Source organism: Dioscorea cayenensis, chromosome 7, assembly GCF_009730915.1.
Source record: "Dioscorea cayenensis subsp. rotundata cultivar TDr96_F1 chromosome 7, TDr96_F1_v2_PseudoChromosome.rev07_lg8_w22 25.fasta, whole genome shotgun sequence".
Lineage (NCBI taxonomy): Eukaryota > Viridiplantae > Streptophyta > Magnoliopsida > Dioscoreales > Dioscoreaceae > Dioscorea > Dioscorea cayenensis.
The window spans coordinates 33,851-57,793 of record NC_052477.1 but is presented as its reverse complement, the minus strand read 5'-3'; the positions used below and the strand labels follow the sequence as shown (position 1 = coordinate 57,793).

The window sequence follows — 23,943 nt, the reverse complement described above, 5'->3', positions numbered from 1 at the left end:
ATAAAAATGAGTCAAATGCACCGACTATTCCCCCATTAGCCTTTCTAAGAAATTGAAATTTTTTTAATTAAAAATTGAGCATTTTTTATAATTATACTTTTTTAAAAAAATAACAAAAAAGGGAAAAAGAGTACTGCCCTACCTATTGTTCAATATTCCTTGAATCAACATGAAAATCATGCTATTACTTGTTAGTCAACTTTGAGAATTATTAAAAAAAAAAATCTTAAAAAAAGCTTCCAGAAGAGTTCATTATTATTATTATTTTAATATATAAATATAAAAATTCACAAAATTAATAATTACGTAATTATTATTTAGAGATAAATACGAGAGAAACCTTATCCACTAATCCAATACTCAATGGGGCCCACTAACAAAGTTTGATGGGGCCCACATAAAACCATCAAATGATTGTGGGCTTCGCCCGAGGATTAGCGGATCCGCGAGCGATGATCGGATTCGGGTTTGGATTTCGGGGAACCCGATAAGGATCCGTTAAGATTCAAAGGCGGAGCACGGCGATGTCGGCGCTAAGGTCGCCGATCGTGCGGCCGTCATCGCTCCAGTTGGAGCATCGTGCGGTCAGGGGTGGTCTTCCGGTAATGGGTCTCTTGCTTCTGGTTTCTTTTCTGGTGTTTTAATGTCTTGTTTGGTGTCTCAAATGCAGAATTTTGCACTTGTTTTTTTTTTCACTCAAATCAACTAATTTCTATTGAATTTTGATACATATAGTGCTCAAGATTTAGTTTTTACTCATTTTTTCACTTTGAATTCTATGAATCACGATAATTTTTTGGTTTATTCTTGTATAATTTATCAAGTAGCATATGCAAGTTTCTATTGAAATATGATAAATATAGTGTTGAAAAATTAGCTTTTCCTCATTTTCTTGGTTAAAATTCAATGGATTTACACTTTTTTTTAAATCTACATTTGTAGAATTGATCAAGTTGTATATAGAAACAAGAAAGATGTGTGTTTGGATTGAAGGGAAGACATGAAGTTAACTCTTGTTTTAGTTTCTCTTAAAAATAATTGAAGTATAAAAAGCATTCATGACTTTGTATGGATACATGAAATAATGCAGGTTGTATCAAGAAGTTGTGTGCTTTATTCTAGTAATGCAAGTTTCAGAACAAGTTTTTGTGGATTAAAATTGTGGATGTTTAACATGCTTAAAGATCCAAACCCAAAATGCAAGAAGGTGGAAATTCAAGCAAAGGATCAAGTTTATGATCGTTTGAAGTTTGATGCATCATATCATGTCCAAAATGATATTAAAGGTTAGGAACAACATTTCTGATTGGAATCGGTGATAAATTTCTTGCTCAAATGCATTTTTTTTTTTTCTGTATCATAATTTTTCCATATAAATTTGAAAATGAGTAGAAACAAGAGGAGGGCCATCTCTTTGCATTGCTGTTGTAGGAGCAACTGGTGAACTTGCAAGGAACAAGGTTTTTCCAGCATTATTTGCTCTCTATTATAGTGGATGTTTACCTGAGGTACAACCATTTTTTGCATTCAATTTCAATTTTCTGCATTTAAATTTAATTGAGCTTGAGTTTAAGTGTATTCAGAGTTTACTTTTCCCTTCTAATTAACTTGTTCTTGTTTCACAGAATGTTGGCATATTTGGATATTCAAGGAAGGAGTTATCAGATGAGAATCTACGGTCCATCATTGCTGAAACATTGACTTGTCGGGTTGATCATCGGTAGGGTTCTGCTTTTTCAGTATTTTGTATAAAAAAGTTTCTGCAAATTAGGCACTAGTTATGGTCTAAATCTGGGGAGTATCACAGTGAAAATTGCGGAGACAAATTGAATAATTTTCTCAAAAGAACATACCATCAATTTGGAGGATATGACAACAAAATTGGGATGGCAGAACTCAATTCTCGCATGGAGCAGATTGAAGTAAGTTGTGAAAATTTTGGTGATGAATTTGTATCTCATGTTTATATAGTTTTATCACAAATTTTCAGATATCATTCCTAACGTGCAGGACTGTCATGAAGCAAACAGGATTTTTTATCTGTCAGTACCTCAAGAAGCTCTTCTCGATGTCGTGTTGTCTATTGCTGATCATGCACAGTCTAAAAGAGGGTGGAATCGGATAATAATCGAGAAGCCCTTCGGATTCAATGCATCGTCTTCTTATCTATTGACTCAGTCCATTTTATCCAAATTCGAAGAGAAGCAAAAATACAGGTGTACATAATTTATTATAGAGTTGCATAATGTATCAGTATATTGATGTTCCATTCTTATTCATTCCTGTTTCAGAATAGATCATCTTTTGGGGAAGGACTTAATTGAAAATCTTACCGTTTTGAGATTCTCCAACTTGGTGTTTGAGCCTCTGTGGAGTCGAACATACATCCGTAATGTTCAGGTATGCTTTGTTAAGCTTTGAAAATTAAATTTATACACATCATCATGTTACTTCCTTTCATCGGTAATTAACTTAATAATAATACAGGTCATAGTATCAGAAGAATGCGGCATGGAAACAAGAGGCCGGTAATTACAGAGTGAGCATTCAAGTATTATCGTTTATATATGAACAATGTTATTAGAATGGTTTGTTTAAGACAGATACTTCGGTGGCTATGGAGTTATACGTGATGTTGTCCACAGCCACATCCTTCAGACAATTGCATTGTTTGCTATGGAACCTCCTGTGAGTCTCGACGGTGAAGCTATTCGAAATGAAAAGGTAAAAAATAATTTAAAATGTTGGTCACAAGTGTAGCATGTCGGTCACAATTTGCGACTTTGTAAAGGTTAAGGTTCTTAGATCAATACGGAAGCTGGGCATGGATGATGTTGTTCTTGGCCAGCATAAGGGTGGTCCTATAGAAAATACGGCTATCCATAAGGACGATCTCACACCCACATTCTTTGCTGCTGCATTATACATCGATAATACTCGTTGGGATGGCGTACCATTTCTGATCAAAGCTGGATTGGGGCTCATCAAACACCGGTAAAACCTTTCTTGCTTACACTAATATGCTTTTGGGTTGAATCAAACTCAAATAATATGTCTTTTGCATTTAACAATGCATTCGTTTTTTCTTTTTTTTAATTCAGGGTTGAAATACGTATCCAATTTCATCATGTTCCAGGAAATATCTACCGCGAGCGTATCAGACATGACACTGATCTTGCTACAAATGAACTGATTCTGCGGGATTTGCCTGATGAAACTATACTTTTAAAGGTAAACAATAAGGTTCCGGGTCTTGGAGTGCAGTTGGATGCGTCCGAGCTTAACTTGCTTTACAATGATAAGTATGTTTCTCTCAAAAAATATTTAGTATGTTTCTCTTTTGTGAAATTCATCAATCTTAATAATGTCACTCTAATTTTTTGTAGGTATAATGTTGAAATACCGGATTCTTATGAACATCTTATATTGGATGTGATTGATGGAGATAACCATCTGTTTATGCGGAGTGATGAACTAGCTGCCGCATGGAATATATTAACTCCAATTCTCTATCAAATTGATGAGAATAAAATAGTGCCAGAACTTTATCAGTTTGGTGGCAGAGGACCTGTCGGCGCTTACTATCTTGGTGCAAAGCATGGCGTCCGCTGGGCCGATGACTAGAACAAGTACTTCTCAATAAAATAAATAGTCTGTTTCACTATCCTTAAGTATTATTATTCTGCTTAATTAAATCTGCAAATCAAATGATCTTCTCTTAAGATCTTGTGTAGTTTTATTATTTTGGTGGCGATGTATGAAAGAGACTAATAGCCAACTCCTTTGTTTAATAGTTTTATACATTTGGAACTCCACATTGAGTGATTAAAATGTCATGATAAGGACTCATGCTTGATATCATTTAGAGATAGTGGACATTTCTAAACTATGATATGGTTCAGTATGCTTGCTTTCTGAGATTCTTTATGATTTCGCATCATCCTGTCTTCTTACCTTCTATTTGGTTTTATTTGCTTGCAAACTGTAGACAAGCATGCTTAGTTTGTAATCTTTTAATATTTAGACTTAATAAAGAAATCAAGGATTATGTCGTAAAGTTTAAAATCATACATATAAGCATGATCTTTCTCTCGATGAATGGTAAAGGTAAAAGAGACATAACATTAGCTATAGTATTCTTGACAACTTAGAATGGAAATTTTGTGCGAAAGTCAAGCTTGTGAAAACTACGTGCCTTCGGCATCCACAAAACTCAGACAAAATGATTGGAAAAATTCAATGGTGAACTTCATGATATAATAACATCAATCTTTCGCATCAAATGAACCACAACCACTTATCTTTTCCACTGTCTATCAATTCATTCCAACTTTGTCTTCAAAGACATTATTTCTATCATGACACACTGTTCATCTTCTCGGATTGTGGCTGTTCTACCACTTGTCAGCATTTGTAAGAATTTAGTTTTTATTGGGGGCCAGGATCATTGAAATACTTACTATTAATCTTCAATCAAATTGCACAATTAAATCTGATAGAATTGAATAATTTCCTTGATGCATGTTTGCACGATTAGACATTCCATGAAAAGAGAACATTTTGAATACGATAAATATTATTCATGTGATCTCAGTAGAAATTATGCTGGAAATTTTTACGGAGAGGCGGGAAGGGGCAAATTACAGAAACCTAAAGCAATACAGAAAACCACACCTTATGAAACAGATAGATAAACATCATAACACCAGTCAAAGTTATCAAACAGATGACAAATTTGCATATCTTTCTAGTTAGAACTAGTTTTGGCAGAACTGTCTCCCAACTTGGAAGTCCTTGGACTATATCCTCTTGCACCTGAATGAGGACTTGGCTCCTGCCGAAGTTCATTCAGACGTGGGCTATATGCTTTTTCTGACAACCGGGGGCTTTGAATGCTCCTAATGTTACTTGCCGGTGTACTAGTCGAACTAGTTACTTTAGGACTATTGATATGTTTCACTTCACCTCGGCTCCTTGTCACTACCGCATCTAGAATTTCTGCTGCTTCTGCATGCGACCGTCTCGCACCCAAGTCCATTTCCTTTAACCAAAAAGAGAGAGAGAGAGAGAGAGAAAAAAAACATTTGAGGTTAGTATAAATCACTAAAATAAATTTATGGTATTGAAATGCATAATGGTATGGCATACCAAAGCAAGATTGAATTGCAAAGCAGGCAATTCCTCATACTCTGCTGCATCTAAATCTGTGAGGTGTGCTCCTTTGAAGAGCTTGGGAAGAAAGTATTGCCTTACAGGTACTAAAAGCATGATCATGAGAGGAAAGAGTACTCCGGCAATCGGTATCCATGTTATTCCAAAGCACACCAACAAGTAAACTGTTTGGAAAAGAGTGAAAGTAGTGATTGTTTTAAACGGCACAGTCTCTACAAATGTTGCATGGTATTCTTCAAGAACCCTGCAATATTAGCGGAAACTGTTAGAATGCATTAAAGGTAGAACAAAAGAGAAATGTTTATGCTTCTTTTTTTACTTGAATCTCCTGCTTGGAGCAGTAAAGAAGTAGTATTCTTTCCCAGAATTGGTTTCCCGAGTAAGCTTTCGATAGCCATGAAAGCAAAATATCCCCAGAGGACCGATGTCGGAATCTTCTTCAATAATGGCATTGCTGCAACACAGCCTCCTACCATCATTGCTTGAAGCAAGTTGCTTACCCGCTGTTCTTTTACCTCAACCGGTAAAAGATCATCAATTTCCTTTTCAATATCAAATACAGTTTTACGTCAACTGGTGCATCGATGTTCCCCCATGCTTGATGCCATTTGAATTATTGATTCCTTTAGTTCTCTCAGTCCCTACAAAAGCAGATGAAGCACTTGATTTAAAAAATTATTAAAACAAAAAAAATCTATGAGACCTTTTTAAGTGTGATAGAACAGAAATGTGCAGAATTATACTCTAGCTGATTGATCCTGATAAATTAATGGAGTCTGCATATGCTGATAAGCTTGCTGCATACTTCCATATAACTGTCCTAGGCTTGAATTCTGACGCAGGCTCTCCCGTGCTGTCTCTACGAGTCGATTACGAAGCAACTGCAGAATGTATCGGTGAAGTAAAGCAACATCAGTTTTCGGTTTTTCTTCTTTTTTTTTCTGTGGTTGTTGATTACTTCAATCTCAATGTGAGTTCTCTAGATTACCTGATGCTTAAGAGTGGCCAAGCTTTTAGTGTGCATCGGAGATTGTGGGATGACACCATTTGATGGAGGAATTCCAATTAGGCCACATAGTAAGGTCTGTAGTTCAAAAACACAGTGAAACCAAACTTAATTAACTGTCGTTGAATTTGTCATAGATAGAGGAATTATTTACCAAGAAGCCAAGAAGAAGTAGATCATAATGAAATGATGCCGGTTTCTGCAAGTTGAATTCTTTCTGCTGAGCTAATTGAGATGCCACACTATGATCGAAATAATACAAGACTGCTATCATTGTAGCCGGAATGAAAGCTCCGAGTATGTAAAGGAATGGCACATGCAACATTTCCTGTTAATATTTGTTTGTCAGTATATTCACTACATTCAGTAAAATTGAATTCAATATCAAGAACATGCCTTGATGACAGTCCAGTTTTCATATGCACCCGGTGACCATGGATTCGGACTGAAGAGTCTTCTCGGTATTCCTTTAGGAACACTACTAGAAGGTATATAAGAAACTCCAGTCCAAACTAGAACCATCAAAGGGAACTCCATAGATCGGCTATAAATCCTCGCAACCATCCTTCAAATAAATAAATGCTCCTTTTTCAATACTTGGTTTTTTTTTTTTTTAATTTTTAGTAATACCAAGAGTTCGTTCCTGTTAGCTTTTTCATACCTGTTCCATATCGCCATGATCGAGCTTTCCTGCTTCTTAATGCAGTGATCAGAAGACCAAATGACAGAACAAGAGCAAACATCCCATTGCCGAATCTCCAAGATGGAACAAATTCCAGTGCTCGCGGGTCTTCTCTTTTCGGTATGCGAAATTCATCGATTACTCCCTGTTGCATCAATTGATCAATTCATGGATTAATCATACACCAAAGAATTCATATGAAATTTGCACTGGTTTTGATTCTGAATTCTTACTTCTATTGCTTGTTGCATGAATAGCATCGCAATAAGCATACCGAATAGCTCGCCTGCTACACGAGTAAACCTATTGATAATCGAACATGCACCTAAAATAGACAACAAGAATAACAATCCTGCTGTCCATACACATACCCTGCATAAGTCAGAAAGCATAAAAGCGAGTTGCAGAAATCTTCAATCTAAATAAATCGAACTTTCAGAAGTCAAATACTTTACCATGCTGTCCATGCTAAAAAAAGCTTGGGACCCAAATCCGATCTATCTTTAGCAAAGTTAAACATGAAAGTGTACATAAGCACCGTTGGCTCAGCAACACCGAGAATTAGCAAAGGCTGACCTCCTATAATCGAATGTATGATGCCACATAGTGCAGTAGACACTAATGTCTGAACCGCTGTTATAAGTCCATCTGCCATAAAAATGTATCATCCATTACAATTAGCACATACAGCTCTAGCCAAACATGTATCTTATTACCCGTATTTCTCTCGAGTTGTTCGCCAAAGGATATGACAGGGATTGCGGATGCAAAAAATATGTATGTAGTTGGAGCCAAAATCCTGGATCATATGTTTAATACATGACTTTCCGACACATTATTCAGAAATAATAAGATGAGAAATAAATTGCAGTTAAGACCTGACTCCAGCTCTAAAGCCGCCGATCCAGTCTTGTTTGTAACATAGTAATCTTCCCCGAAGGTCATTCTTGATCCCACGAAACGGAACAAAGGTTTCTTCCATTGTCTAGCTTATTTCAGAAACAAAAACAAGGATTTATCTACCACTCTGTTTGACTAAACTTACCAATCCAGAGTTATCTGATTACATTATGTGGGTAACTCAAGGACTACATATATATAAAATGTGCTATGAGGGGTATATGATATAAGGGTCGGTTTTACTGAATAGCTGAAATAGACAGGATAAACAGAAGAAAAAAAATCGAAGAGTTGAAATCGGGCTGGAAAGACACCAACATTACATGATTCAAAGCAAACTTTGCATGAATGAAGTGCAAACTGAGAAGCCATGAATGAATGAAGGTCTATATATAAGAGCTGAAAAGTCGAAAAAGTGCTCGCATATTTGGTGAAGGGGTAGTTTGGTCAATGGCCTAAAGATACAATAATTCAAACAGAAATAATGAAGCATGTAAGAAAACAAAACAGAGATCGGTCATTTGGTGTGCTTAACAGTACTTTAGAACAAACCAAAACGTATCTGAAGCTTTTGTGTTGTGTGAGTAGTGGGAAGGGTGTGATTATGTCTGGCTTCATATTTTTATTGTCCTAAGCTATGCAATTTGCAGGCTTTTGTAAAGTTTAAAACCTAACATTCATGTTCAAATACAAAGAAATTGTTTTATTATGTTCTTCTTTATTATACTGAGAATTTGCTTCCCAAAAGATAATAATACTAATTCTGCACTTGTTCAGTAAAATAATCATAAACTATTTAATCATAACAATTAAATACTTGTGTTTAACACATCCACCTAATGAATAATTGAATAGAAAACAAACCTAGGAACTCTGTAAACTGCATACAATTTTTTTTTAATCGGAAATTTGGCGTTGAATATGTCAGGATGCTTGCTGAAATTGAAGGCCAGTACAGAGCATGCATCTCAATGGATGATGTCTGGTTTGTTGTTTAGCATAATAAAATAAAAAGGCCTACTTGAACTGCCCGTATAGAGTTGACTTATAGAGATGTTCGTAACTTTCAAGCAATGCCCATCAAGAACCAACTAAACTAGTGATATCACTCTCAACAACTATAAATTTCGATAACTGACGTAGTGATTCAAGCTCGTAATACTTTATTATCAGAAATTAGAGTTTTCTACAGAATTCGTAGAAGAAAGAGTGCTCAATTGTCACGCGATATTGTAGTTGACATGCAGTAGCAAGGGAGGATAATCTAATTAACATTAACGATCACATGGTTAGTTTAATTGAAATTGAAATAGATTTATTATTATACTGAGATCACAGATCATATGACTGTTTATTTAAGTAAAAGTTAAACTCCTCTTTAATGCTTTTTGTTATTAAACTAGTCAAACGTGTGATTTAGTGATAAAACTTTAAGATCAAAGTGTTAAGCTTGTATAATGTATTCATGATTACAGTTGAAACTGAAAATAAAGTTTAGTGTTGCCTTTTGAATCATTTGAATCTTTAAATAAGTTCAAAGATTAAGTGCATAGAATGCTTTTTCAGGTGGTGGGGGCGAAGGTCGGTCAGAAAAATTGTTCGGCTTTTATTATTCATCTTTTGGTGACATGAAAGAAAGTCGAATTGGATTGAAATGTTGTTCTCTGCTCTTAGTCTTATCTAATGCAAAACATAAACAGGATCCTGAATGCTAATATTCAGTATCTGGAATGATTTCACTAATGAATGTTGTTGATGAATAAAATTGTTCAAAGATTCGTAAGCTCGTCCTTTTATAAACTTAGAAAAGTAAATCGAAAATAGAGGAATCGAGGTATATCAAGAGCATCTTCTACTTTCTTTTTTTTCTGCATTGCTTTCAATAGACAAAACTTATTATCAATCATAATCATCACATCCATTCATCATCAACACAAGCACTAAGGCACTAAGTATCAAAGAAAATATTAGTGGAGCAAAAGAGATTAGCACACTTTTGTTTTTGAACTTTTAAGTTGAGTTTACTTTGCTTAGTGCTTCATCAAAGGAAGAAGAAATAAACTTCTAAAACTACAAGGCAAAGCAAAAAATTAAATAGAAGCCGATGATGACCACCGAGGCCGAGGTACCTAATTAGGTGAGCTATTAAGATATGAGTTTGGGAAGGCTTATCTAGAAAGTATGGAAGACTTTTTTAATCATTTGAAGAAGAAGAAAAATGGCATACAAAAATCACAGCCATTGACTAAGGAAAAATGGAGGGTCCAATGACAAAATGATGATTAATATTGGCCTACATTGTGTTGGATTCCTCATTCAGTGATTCATAATGTGGATGCAAACATTGTAATATATGATGATGGTGCTAGTAAGTTGAATATAGACCTCTCAATGGCCCCTGAAAGCCTTCATTCCTGGCTGTAAGTTAATCATTCATATTCAAATTCACAAGCATGACAAAATAAATAAATAAATAAATAAATGAGAGATCCAATGTAATTTGGTAGGCAACATGTCATTGAAGATGCATTGTTTCTTACAAAGACAGGAACCAGAAACCAGAACAAAAGGTAATACACCATACGATCATAGCTCGGAAATCGATTGATATTAACAAATCATCTGCTTCTTCCCCGCCATGCTCCTTACTCGTTGTAGTACACGTGCGTATTCGAAGAAAAAGGCTTATGTCCATTCCCATGGAGAAATCGCCTGCGCTGGTAGTCCTGGAAGTATAAGAACCTGGATTGGCACCGATGACAATATCAAAATCACCGTATTCCTTCATTAATTGTTCTAGCTTATGACTGGTCAGCATCCCGACACCTCCCATCTGCACTAATTGTCCAGGCTGTCCTGTTTTTTGCCACCACCTCTTAAAGATTTTCCGATTGGTTTCTGATGATTCGACAGAAACTACACAATTGAGACGAATACCAAGCCTGTGCAGGGTTACTTCAGCACCTCCAATTCCCGCTAAAATGGACAGCACCCGTAATCCACCAGGATACATAGCCTTCAGAACAGAAAGATGATAACCAAGAGTATCAGTCTGGAAGCTGTATTTTAACACTTTAAGTCTATCAGACGGTTCCATGCCCCAGATTTCAGTATGCCGAACTGGGTACCCTAAGATTTGCTCCACTTGTTCGGCCTCTATAGGACTCAGCCTGTGTGGGCCGACCCATAGAAGGTTCGAGGTCTTGCACTGGTGAAGAGTGTCAATTTGTTGTTCTTTGGATAACACTCCTTGTGAGTCCATCATCATCTTGCCTAGCCGCTCGCACAAACGAGTGATACCAGTACTGTCAAAATTAATACAGCTTATCTGCTTCCGGGTATCCCATGACGGCCACCATTTTTTTGTTTGTGGCAGTGCATCTTCAATTGTCATCGGTGGCTTTGGCAGTATATGAAACCTTTTCTCAGTAGGTAGATTGTGAAGATATCCCTCTTTCCTGATGAAGGCCGAAAAGAACTGAGAATTCACAAATTCTGGCTCAACTGCATACAGGAATTGTGATAACTTTTTCCACGTCACCTGAGGAGTATCAATGACATTTCCATAGAAGAAATACGGAGGTCTGCATAGGATTGCCGGGACATTCCTCTGCACATAGGATGCTGTTTGTTCAGGAATTTCATCCTTTATCCATGATGCATCTGAGTGTAGGTGACTGGGAGCTGTCAGATTGGGTGTTTCTTCCTTGATCCAACTTGTGCCCGGTGGGTTTCTGAACTCCTCGTAAAAGTTATGCTCAGCGTAACATGACCCCTTGAATTAGCTACTCCTGGTTGCTTGTGTTTACTGCTAGAGGCTTCCATGTCATCTACTGCAATATTTTTTTAGCCTTCTTTGCTGTTTTTCAGAATAAAAATCTGAAGTTGATGCATTTGGTTCCATGAATTCAGCAGGACAATTGCGCTTGAATATCCTTCTGATGCATTCTTCTCCCAATTCGATTCATTTTGATACTGCAAAATGCAAAAGTGTATAAGAACTTGAAAAATGTCTTGTCGATGGTTTCTGACGGTGATGGTGATTGTGAGACGCATCTTGTAGATTCTTACATATGATAGCAAGGACCTCTTCACTCAAAAGTCAAAATCATCCTATGTCTCCATATAAACCTTCTAAACCCTTTAGATCTGATCTGAAGATGTCTTTGACCAACAGATTGGACAGAGGCATAGACCAACTCAGATGCGTTCACATATAATGTCAAAGACATAGACAGTAACTTCAATAATTGAAGAACTCTTAGTTCAAAGACACAAATAATGTACTAAAACATCAATCTACAGATAATGGGCAGTACAGTAGACCAAGTACCCTGAGAACAAGGGATCTGAAGAGAGCTAAGTGCACAATGACTAATCACACATGTGAAGACTCGTGACCCTTAGTTCACCCATGAGCAACCTTGTTGGAGCACCGAAAAGGCTTATTGTACCACTACCAATATTCAGCAACACAAAAGGTTGCAGATGTGTGTGTGTGTGTAATTACTGGGTCAGTTACCTCATATTCTTCTTTGACAGCTGTATTTGGCAACCTGCTAGACATTATTGATTCTGCAAGCCTACGAATGGGAACATCTATTCCTGAAAAAAAGAAAACATTTTTTTTTTCATACCAAGAAGCAATCAAATATCAGCAGCAAAGAATGTACAGAGATGCTTGCTAGTTCTGATGCTTGATATTACAGAAATAATATGCAGCAAGTTCTTTAATTGAAGAGTGTAGACATTTTGAGGGTAACATGTAGGATGAAAGAGCAATCACAGGACACTAAATGACATTAAACAAGGATTAATTCTCCTCGATCAATCAATTTTATTTGATTGAAAATGAACTCTAAAGTATAGAACATACCAACCAAATATAGTTCTAATATTACACTCAGCAAACCTAAATGATTCGCTATATATGTAGAAAATAAAGCCAAATACTAAAGATGACCTAATACATATGGGTGGGGTCAGATGCTGCTGAAAGATTATGTGCTTCCCAAAGGTAGAAAAACAGAAATCTAGGAAGCTGCAATGAGAACCCAAAGTGACATCAAATGCTCAACTTCTAACTCTTACAAATTGCTCCATTCACACATTCGTGAAACTATACTTACCAAGTTTGTCGACAGCAATGGATATTTCACGTTCCGTAAAACCCATCTGAAGCAAGCAAAGAGTCTTGTCCATCGTGCCAAACAGAGTTTCAGTAGTAGCTTCCTGAAAAATATGCCCTTTTTTCTTTATAATCATGGCATCTACATAATGAAGTCAGAACTCATACACAAAATTGACAAATTCAAATTTTGCAGTTTATGATAACATGGTAATTTGTAACCAAGAAATGTAGAAAATATGTTTGTGAATTTTGACCCAAAGAACAACTTTACAGGAGCAAGACTATGTTTTGCATTTTGGGCAGTTGTCAAAGACAAGCTTATCAAAAGCTATAATAGCATATGAGTGCCGCATTTTTGATCTTTTCCCCAGTCCATTAAGATAAATAACCTCGATCATGTTCACATGTAGATGGAATGACAAAATAGAAATTGATTTCAATATAACAATCCTACAAAAAGCAAAAAGGTCAAATAAAAACCAACATCAGTAGAATGAAATGGTGAAAAACACATGCACGTGAATACTTTATCAAAGCTCTCAAGGAAATTTGACTATTTGTGCGGTAAAAATTTTTAATCCAATGGACATAATTGTGGGCTAAATCTTCTTACCCAATGTTTTGTGAGTGCATTGTTTAAGTTTATATCAACATGAAATTATAAAAGGATCCAGGATAAAATATATGGACAATAGTAACTTACGGCAATAGGGTATAATTAACCAAATTAATAGATTACTAAGCAGAATAACAAAAACAAAGCTCCTAAAATTCATGACAATGATATGGACTTCAGTAGAGGAGCATCCGAAGAGGACTTAAGCATTTAGCAGAAGCTAAGAACACAAAACAGCTTGAGGAACAAAAGCTTCACCAAAGAGAAAAAAGAACCTTATTCTTCCCGTCATCAATGTGAATTAAGCCATTCAGCGCCTTCTCTTTAGAGTGATCTATTGTTTGTGCAGCAACTATAAAATCTACAAGTTCTGTAAGAAGAGCATTTTCACCTAAAATACAGAATGAATTGGTCAAATACAAAAACACAATGTCATCAAACCTTAATAATGCACAACCCAATAAACATTTTCAAGCAATAAAGAAGTAAAATGCAAATTTTATTCTTTCATAGAGAAGCATGATAAGTAATAACAAGCAGACATTAATTGACCACTATAACTTAGGTGTATATTAGTATTAAGTCATATGTGGATGTGGTCATGTAAACACATCCGAATCACAAGCAGAAAGTGATGCATGGATAAGAACCTACACACAGATGATGTTTAGGTTGTAAGTCCTCCATTGTTCAAAACACAAAAGATCATCTCTACAAGCTCAAACAGTATGTATGATTCTGAACAGCAATCTATTAAAAAATGGAATGTCTACCACTGGGCTAAACAGTTAGAAAACTAATTCAAGTTATGCAAATGCAACAATAACGATAAATATGGCAAGAAAATTTGATCTTGTCCTCTAGAGATGTAGAGATGCAAATATTCAATCTTGAAAAAACAAGGCTTCATACTTATGTTGAAATCATCATTGACATTACACCAATACAATGTGAACTGAATGACAATATATCACCAAAGGAGCAGAGAGAAGTTTATTAACCTAGGTTATTTATTGCCATGGCAACTTCTTCCTCTGAAAAATCCATCATTAACAAGTAAGACCTCTTGTCATCCAAGTCAACATTAACAGGCTCAGTGTGCCCCTGTAATGTGTCAACAAGAACTGAGAACTATACAAAGGTGAATATGCAAAAAAACATTTAGTACCTAAGGACAAACAAATTAAATGCATATCTGGGACGCCCAAAAAAAGCAATAGTAAGAATATGGCATGGAATTATGGAAAAATCCAACCAAAACAAAATTTCCACGCTCCAGAATTGATGATGTGAATAGCAGAATAGATACTACACATGTGATTCTAGACAAGTAGAAGTTGTGTTTACAAGGAAAATGAATTGTTAAAGATATACCTCCATTTCTTCATCATCCGAAGTAAAGTTAAGAGGTGAATCACCCCCTTCCTTGTCAGAACCAGATAATCCATCCTTAGAATCTGAAGCTTTGGGACTACTGGACTTCTCAAGAGCCTAAGTCAGCCAGAAAATTATCCAAGCATTAAGTACAAGACAAAATATATTACTTGGAGGCACAATAAACAAGAAGGTCCTTATTGTTTTATTTAGATAAGAACATCATATAAATATGCAGAAATAACCACTCACAGAATATGTAAAGAGAGTTTCCAATAGCAGGTTAGCATCACCTTCACCTGAATTCAAGAAAACATGCCTGTTGATCAATAGACAAGAATAAATAGTTGAAATAAGTGCATACATATTAAAAAGTGGAACACATCCACAAGGATTGCATATATGCCTACCATGTTCCTTGATCACTTTATCAACAAGGGATGGTGAAAACCCCATTCCAACAAAATATGATTTCAAATGACCACTGGATGAACTTGAATGAATTCTCTACAATAAAAAAAACTGAAATAAGTACTTAAGCAGAAGATAGATATAACATGCATCTGAAGTGGGCCTGCTAAAAAACAAATCTTAGTTTTGCCAACACATGGGCATGAGCATTTGTGCTAGAGTAGACTAATTCGTTTATTTGACTTCCGTACATCAAACAGACAAACCAAAATGCACCAAGTAATTATGAAGAGAATGATATACACCCGCTGATAAAGGAATTAAACATACCTGTAGTCATATAATGATGAGTATATGGTCAGGAAAAACCTAGGCTAAACTGCAGCAGCAAGGTAATTTTTCAACATAGATCACATCAACCATTTGATTCACACACAAATTCACCAATGCATTCTATAACTGATAATCAATAATCAATCATCCTTAACTTGACTAAAAGCAAAGCAAAGCAGTCAACTTTGACCAAAGGAAGTGATACAATGACAATTGTGATGCATGAAAATAACCAGTTGGAAAACTAGCCATCTATGACGAGAATATAACAGTGGAGCATTAAGCATTACAGCTAACCTAACTTGTAGGAAAGATATTTTTTTTTTCTCTTAATCAACAAGTCATACATTTTGCTTTATAAGATGTCATGTTTTAAACCACACTGGCAACACAAAACCATCACTAGCATCATTAAAAAAAAGTTGTACCTATGTATACTTATTGCACAAAGAATGATACCAACTGACGTTTTAAGTAAAAGTATGAACTGCAAACTTAAACTAAGGCCTTCACCTCTGTTTCCAGAGCTGGCTTCAAATCAATGGCTCATCCTTGATCAAATTTTTGATTGATCACTTCAGCATTTTGAACATGCATTGCTATCAGAGCAATCTTCTTCTTTGACCTATTCAGGAAACAAGCGGTAATAATACAATAACCATAAACAAAGGCATATGAGGGTTCTTTCAATTCACCAATAGATAAAAACAGTACCATTTTTAAACACTAGGCGAGGTCTCCCAAATATTTATCCAAAGCAGGCATGTATCACATCCTACAAACACAAAATCGATCATAAGGGAGTCATTCTCTGGCATTCATAAAATTCAAAGTTTGCAAATTTAACCAAAAATTGATTTTTCTTTTTGCATTTTCTACTTATCCCCTGAAAAATCACTTGAAACAAAGAAATCCACGAACCAGTATCAAACACTGAAAACCCTAGAATAAGCAATGCAGAACGAAACAACGCATAAACAGTTTATATAACAAGAAAATGGAGAGGATGACCACCTAGAACAAGAACTGATCACTACACAAAGCTCGAAGCGATTAAACCATTGAATTGAAGAAGAAAACAAGGGACAAGAACATTGATTCCTGCTTTAGATCAAACCAGCACCCACGAAATCCAAACGGCAGCCACGACCGGAGCAGTAGATAGGTTGATCGGCAAGCTCAAGCTCGTTGATCGTCGACCAAGAGGGTTAGGGTTTAAGAGCATCGAAGCGAGATGAGAAACAAAATAGTATTTTTCCCAATTTAGATGTAAACAAGAGCGGAGCCGAGCCTTGCTATGTTTTAAGTTCGGTTTAGCACTATTTTACCCGAACCAAACCGAACTGAACCGAACCGAACCGAACCAAACCAAACCTTCAGTTGAATCTATTTCGAGCTTTATTTGTTAAAATTAAATTTTAAACTTGGTACGAAGATGTAGAATTTGAGCTTAATTCAGAAAATCACAGTAATTTAATTACTGCAACACAGCTATTGTAGTAATAATAAAATGTTTAAATTAGTAAAATATGCTATAGTGACAAAGTTGTTCATGGGTTTTAATGAGTCAAGTTAAAAAAAAAAACACTCCTTTAGGTTAATAAATAAATTAAGCTCAAAAATTGGATTTGAGAATTTCTTGTTTAGCTTAATAAACAAACCAAATTGAATCCTTTGACTAGTTGAGTCTCCATTCTCCAAGCTATTTACCAATGCATTAGTTCATTTACATCCCAAGAATTCAATTTAATTACCAAAAAGTATCATGGCTTATGATTAACTATACTAAAAAAAATTTTACTGTGGCAAATATTTTACCATTCCCTTAACTTTTAAAAATATTATATGATCCTCTGCTGATTTTATTTCACTTGGTGTCCTCTACCAATTAAAAAGTTTGAATATTTAAAAAAAATATTGAAAAATTATGAAATATTTTCTTGGATTTAATAGATAAAAAAATATTAAGTTAATATGTCAAAACATTTACATGATTTTCGAGTATGAAAATTGATACCCACATGAATGAATGATAATTCATAAGAAAATATTTATAAAATAAAAATGCATACATAATGTAATCATGTAGAAATATCTTTTATGAATGATTTGAGTATCTATTTGGATAAAAACTTTATGTTTATAAATGAAAGAAAAATATTGACTATTTTATTTGTGTTCTTTAAAATATTGTTTATTATATTTATAGAATGAGATATTTTTTCATATTTTGATTTTTTTTTCTACATGTGTAAAATGAAATAGTGGATAAACTGCATATATTAATAAAACAAAAAAAAAGTTACAAAAGTTACATAAGTTATGGGAATACAATACAAATTAAAACAACAAAATATTAACTATACGTGGAAATAAAATCATATATATATATATATATAAAGAGCAGTGCGTGTCCGAGAAGGAAAGAAAACTTATTTTTTAAAACCACACCAAAGCATCACAAATGAAACATATCTAGCTGACACTTGAATTAATAGGGCTAATCGCGGACTTGTCTAGATCACTCGCAAATATATATATATATATATACATTTTGGCTAATCGCAGACTTGTCTAGATCACTCGCAAATATATATATAAACTAAGAAAAACACCAAAATATAAATGTGTGTATATATATATATATATTTGCAAGTGATCTAGACAAGTCCGCGATTAGCCAAAATGTATGTATATATATATATACACATTTATATTTTTGGTGTTTTTCTTAGTTTATATATATATTTGCGAGTGATCTAAAACAAAGTCACTGACATCAAAATGTATATATATATATAGAAATTCGTACATCTTATGGACGTCTGATGTCACCGTTGGATCAGCGATCCGATCCAGTAGATCACGAACAAAGATCACCGTTTCATTCGATATCTTCTGTTTCAAAACAAGATGACTTTCTGTTCATATGCTTGTAGTATGCTTCGTCCCAGTGACGATTGGCATCGGATCGAGATCCGACGATAGATGGACATCCATAGATATCTATGGGACGTCATGTAGAGAGATTGAACTCTCTATATATATATATATATATATATATAGTGTGTTTTTAACAATGCTGCTATTAACCATCATATAATTATTTTTTAGAGGAGATGCTAACATCTAAAGACCAGCTAGAATTAGGAATGCAAGTGGGGTGGAAAATCCATGTTCGCGAGGAAGCTGAAAAACCTCTCCCGCTCACAGGCGGGGACGAGGCAGGCGGTACTCCCGCCCCGCTCACTGCAGTGTCTCGCCGTGGAGAATCCCCGCGAGGGTGAAAATCCCTGACTTGTAAATTGTATATATATATAAATATAATATTTATTAAAAATAACTCATATGATTAATTTTATTTATTAAAAAATCAATATTGATATAATATTATAATGCCCAAATATTTGGTTTTCAAATTTTTTTGGGATTTATTAATAACGTTTTAGATTTTTAGTAAAATAGAGTTGCTCTGCTCGAAGATAAATATATGAAAAATTGTTTTAAAAATTTTAATCAAAAGTTTTTTAATTTTCAATTATAGATAAATATGTTATATTAAAATTAAGATTAGATAAAATAAAATAAGATAAGATATTTATCAAGTTTACCTAAATTTTGTAAAAGTAGAACATCTTCTTCTTAAATCCCAACTTCCCCACTCCCCCCGTCAGCAGTCCCCAGTCAGCCGTTCCCTTCAGTTCTTCATACTATCCATTACTTCATTATTCTCCTTCTTCAGTTCTTATCTTTGGCGGTTATTATCCCATCAACAATTTTTCTGAATGTTTCTTTTTAATATGTAAGCCCTCAGTGAAGCTCAAGCAGAATGTGCATTCTTATGCAAGGTTGAAAAGGCCTACGGTGTCGCATCAGAAAATATGGATGCACTGGCATTTGGTGCTCCCAAGCTTCTTCACAAGTTAATGGGTCCAAACTCAAGTGAAACACATAGGAGAGAATATGTAATTCTGAAGGTCGCTCTTGTCTAATGGTGATCATGCATATATTACTGTAGGGCTTACAGTCAATTATCTATTTATTAAACATAGTTTCAATTTTTTCAAGTCAGCACCCCTTTATTTTCTTTCTAGTTCTGCCACTGCTTCTAACTACTTGTAATTATCTTTAGACATAGTGATTGTTTGCTTCTTCTTTGCTTTTAGGTGTTGGAGAAGCTAGGTCTCACCCTGGATCAATTCATTGATTTGGCCATTCTCTGTGGATGTGACTACTGTGACATCATTGAAGGTATGTTGGCAGGTTTTTTAATTAATTAGTTAATTTTTGGTTCTTTGTTTTGGTAGTGTTATCTTTTTCTTTGTATTAACTCAAATTTTGATTTAAGCGATGATTTTACCCTTACTAATTTCTTTCTCAGACATGTTTGCCTTATGAATATGTATTATGCTTTACTTTGTGTAGGGAATCATTGATGAAATCTTTTACCAAATTTAAATATCAAATAAGCACACTTCCTTTAGCAATACATGCTTCATACGCATAAATATAATGGAGAGACACACATATTTGAGCATCATTCAACATGCCATCAAGTAGTAAATAAGATATCTTTTTTACAAGGACTATGTTGTCGATTACTAATTCCTTGCAACTAAAGTTATTTAAATAAATACAATAATAAATAAGGATAATGAAACAAAGCTAATAAACTATAGCTAGAGATGGAAACAAAAGATCATATACTAGCATCCTCTCTATTATGCTTAATAGTTTTAAGGTGGTTTATCTTGAAGTATTCTTTATTTCTTTTCATAATATTGCGAGGTATCTAACTTAGATTGTCTCCTGCTTTTTCTGGTAATTGAATCTAATTAGATTTTTCCAGTTTATGTTATATTAAAATTAAGATTAGATAAAATAAAATAAGATACGATATTTATCAAGTTTACCTAAATTTTGTAAAAGTAGAACATCTTCTTCTTAAATCCCAACTTCCCCACTCCCCCCAGTCAACAGTCCCCAGTCAGCAGTCCCCAGTCAGCCATTCCCTTCAGTTCTTCATACTATCCATTACTTCATTATTCTCCTTCTTCAGTTCTTATCTTTGGCGGTTATTATTCCATCAACAATTTTTCTGAATGTTTCTTTTTAATATGTAAGCCCTCAGTGAAGCTCAAGCAGAATGTGCATTCTTATGCAAGGTTGAAAAGGCCTACGGTGTCGCATCAGAAAATATGGATGCACTGGCATTTGGTGCTCCCAAGCTTTTTCACAAGTTAATGGGTCCAAACTCAAGTGAAACACATAGGAGAGAATATGTAATTCTGAAGGTCGCTCTTGTCTAATGGTGATCATGCATATATTACTGTAGGGCTTACAGTCAATTATCTATTTATTAAACATAGTTTTAATTTTTTCAAGTCAGCACCCCTTTATTTTCTTTCTAGTTCTGACACTGCTTCTAATTACTTGTAATTATCTTTAGGCATAGTGATTGTTTGCTTCTTCTTTGCTTTTAGGTGTTGGAGGAGCTAGGCCTCACCTTGGATCAATTCATTGATTTGGCCATTCTCTGTGGATGTGACTACTGTGACATCATTGAAGGTATGTTGGCAGGTTTTTTAATTAATTAGTTAATTTTTTGGTTCTTTGTTTTGGTAGTGTTATCTTTTTCTTTGCATTAACTCAAATTTTAATTTAAGCCATGAACATGATGATTTTACCCTTACTAATTTCTTTCTCAGACATATTTGCCTTATGAATACGTATTATGCTTTACTTTGTGTAGGGAATCATTGATGAAATCTTTTACCAAATTTAAATATCAAATAAGCGCACTTCCTTTAGCAATACATGTTTCATACGCATAAATATAATGGAGAGACACACATATTTGAGCACCATTCAACATGCCATCAAGTAGTAAATAAGATATCCTTTTTACAAGGACTATGTTGTCGATTACTAATTCCTTGCAACTAAAGTTATTTAAATAAATACAATAATAAATAAGGATAATGGAAAAAAAGCTAATAAACTATAGCTAAAGATGGAAACAAAAGATCATATACTAGCATCCTCTCTATTATGCTTAATAGTTTTAAGGTGGTTTATCTTGAAGTATTCTTTATTTCTTTTCGTAATATTGCGAGGTATCTAACTTAGATTAGCTCCTGCTTTTTCTGGTAATTGAATCTAATTAGATTTTTCCAGTTTCGTGATAATTAGTGATCAAATCCTAATCTAGGGTTTCAAGCGTAATCATGGGGTTCTAACACCACATTTCGCCTTTTAGTCTTGCTTTTGATATTTAAGGTTATTCAAACGTAGGATCCATCACATTTTATAAGCATTAAATATCCAAGGATTAAATGAAACAAAAATTAAACATTAAAAATCAAGAGAAGCCAATAGAAAAATCTTTTGTTTATCAAAGGGATTGATCCTTGATCCTTAACACTCAAAAAATAAAAGAAATAAAGAAAAGCTCTATTTGATCGATGAGTTCCATGTTTGTAAATTGATAAATCTTTTTTAAATCTTTAATCTTCTCTGTCTTTTGATGTGTACTTTGGCCTCTAGATGCTTTTAAACCATTAAAACTGACCACTGCAACTAAAGATACCTCCCTAAAACCTCTCCATTACCTTATATAGAATGAAATAAGTTTGGGTTTTTCTCTGGTGGCCAAGAGCTGCATGTGGTGGTATGTACCACAAATTGGTCATGGAGCTTTTTGTTTTTTGATCCTACATTAAACTGCATGCTCATGGTAGTTGATAATGGCGGGTCATGTTGTTTCATGTATTTTTGCTTTATAATCTTTTATCATTTCATATTATTTTTCTAGAATGCTTTTAAGTAAGTAGAAAAATTAATGCCGAATTCCAACAATCGCATAAGAAAAAAATCAAAAAGACAACAACCCGGAACCAAAAAGGATAATATTCAAGTAAAAAAATATTCAACAAGATGCATGATTTATCGATGAATTAGACCTAATCCCAAGTTAAAATGTTACGAGATTTTTCACTTAAATCTTCCTATAAATTTTACTCTTATGAATTTTGCCTGCTAAATGTTTCAGATCTTGATGTTTTTATTACAATTCTACTCCCAAGGAGTTGGGAATACCATGTATCTTATAACCAAACATATTTCCTGACAAAAACTCTGAAAAATATAAAGCCTTCACAACAAATGTTTCTTGTCTATTTATACTATGAACTATAAAGGAAGCACTAGGACATTCAAAGTGCAAAACAACAATGGTTTAAAAAATGTGCTCACTTAAAAATAAAATATAGGAAACTGTTAAGTGGGTATTCATAGTCAAATTTAAACCTAATAGGAGCATTGAGAGATTTAAGGCGAGGATGGTTGCTAAAGATTTCACACATAAGTATACGAAGAAACTTTTGCATTTGTTGCAAAAATGAATTCTATTCATATTTTACTTTCTCTTGCAATTTATTTTAATTGTTCCTTGCATCAGCTAGATGTAATGAACATCCTCTTAAATGATAACCTAGAAATGAGGTGTTCATGGACCTACCACATGTCTTTGAAGAGAAATTTGGAGAAATTTTTTTTGAAGATTAAAAGTAGTTTATTGCTTTAAACAATCTCCTAGGGTCGGGTTGACAAATTTGGAAACTTGGAAAATAGTTTATCATACAAGGATATGTTCGAAGTCAAGCTGATCATACAATATTATGGATGATATCATTATTATTAAGAAGGCCTTATAGAAGAAGGCCATGGATGACATCTTTCAGCCAGCTTAACAGGAGTGTAGAGAATCATTGATGAAATCAAGAAAATCTACTACCAGATTTTCAGGATAGACAAATAGAAACCCATACATTTTGGGATTTGTTATTCTTTTTTTATTCCTCATACAGTTATAAAGTTGTTTCCTTTTCTACGATGCAGTATGTCTATAAAAATCAGTGTAGTTCTTCATCTAATACGAAAAATGGAAAAAGATCTTTCTTCTTATATATAACTAGCACTTTGTTTCATTAGAAGTTCCACAATATTATTCAGGATGCAAATAGGTTTATTCATGGACATTATATATCTTGTGGTGTATTTTGTCTTACCTTCTTATTGTTGCATCCTTTGAAACAGGCATTGATGAACAAACGGCTTAGACATTCATTCACTAGTATGGCTCAATAGAGAGTATGCTAGAGAAAATAAATAAAGAAAGGTAACTCAACACTAATTTGCGAAATTATGTGCCACCAAATCTTCCAATAACATAGTTATATTTCACTTTCATGTTAACAAATTTCAAATTATTTTTTCATCTATTAAGCTATCATATGGATTATCCAAAACAGATACCC

At 34.3% G+C, this 23,943-nt stretch overlaps 2 protein-coding genes, 1 long non-coding RNA gene and 1 pseudogene across 5 annotated transcripts; 1 reads left to right on the top strand and 3 right to left on the bottom strand.

The window, feature by feature from the left end:
- Positions 1-443: 443 nt before the first annotated feature.
- On the top strand, positions 444-9,492 carry LOC120265367 (inactive glucose-6-phosphate 1-dehydrogenase 4, chloroplastic-like). Of its 3 annotated transcripts, none has more exons than XM_039273240.1 (13): positions 444-602; positions 1,091-1,286; positions 1,393-1,508; positions 1,626-1,720; positions 1,808-1,922; positions 2,011-2,216; positions 2,292-2,400; positions 2,488-2,528; positions 2,604-2,724; positions 2,792-2,994; positions 3,102-3,302; positions 3,387-3,629; positions 9,327-9,492. In XM_039273240.1, the coding sequence occupies exons 1-12, from the start codon at positions 525-527 to the stop codon at positions 3,622-3,624; spliced, it is 1,719 nt and encodes a 572-aa protein (XP_039129174.1). In that variant the 5' UTR covers positions 444-524; the 3' UTR covers positions 3,625-3,629; positions 9,327-9,492. The 3 variants fall into 3 exon arrangements, with proteins under 3 accessions (XP_039129174.1, XP_039129172.1, XP_039129173.1); XM_039273238.1 differs by lacking the exon at positions 9,327-9,492 and adding an exon at positions 6,885-6,973; XM_039273239.1 differs by lacking the exon at positions 9,327-9,492 and having other exon boundaries at positions 3,387-3,861.
- On the bottom strand, positions 4,633-8,221 carry LOC120265364 (annotated as a pseudogene).
- An 878-nt stretch (positions 9,493-10,370) lies between the features above and the next one.
- LOC120264651 (probable inactive DNA (cytosine-5)-methyltransferase DRM3) lies at positions 10,371-16,171 on the bottom strand (the record flags this gene model as incomplete). Its single annotated transcript, XM_039272476.1, is given in 13 exon segments — positions 10,371-10,439; positions 10,441-11,535; positions 11,679-11,735; positions 11,936-12,001; positions 12,080-12,134; positions 12,218-12,365; positions 12,890-12,992; positions 13,783-13,898; positions 14,509-14,611; positions 14,882-14,998; positions 15,134-15,180; positions 15,292-15,388; positions 16,139-16,171. Coding segments are annotated over 13 exon segments (2,106 nt in total), but the record flags the coding sequence as incomplete, so codon positions are not given.
- A 16-nt stretch (positions 16,172-16,187) lies between these two features.
- On the bottom strand, positions 16,188-16,879 carry LOC120265386. The gene is made up of 3 exons (XR_005537614.1): positions 16,640-16,879; positions 16,340-16,400; positions 16,188-16,250 (listed from the first exon to the last, which is right to left on the bottom strand). It is a non-coding gene; the product is annotated as an uncharacterized LOC120265386 (long non-coding RNA).
- Positions 16,880-23,943: the final 7,064 nt, after the last annotated feature.

Coding starts and splice junctions, on each gene's coding strand:
- LOC120265367 (XM_039273240.1), top strand. CDS start 525: ATGTCGGCGCTAAGGTCGCCGATCGTGCGGCCGTCATCGCTCCAGTTG. Junction 603..1,090: donor CGGTCAGGGGTGGTCTTCCG/GTAATGGGTCTC, acceptor GAAATAATGCAG/GTTGTATCAAGAAGTTGTGT. Junction 1,923..2,010: donor CTCGCATGGAGCAGATTGAA/GTAAGTTGTGAA, acceptor CCTAACGTGCAG/GACTGTCATGAAGCAAACAG.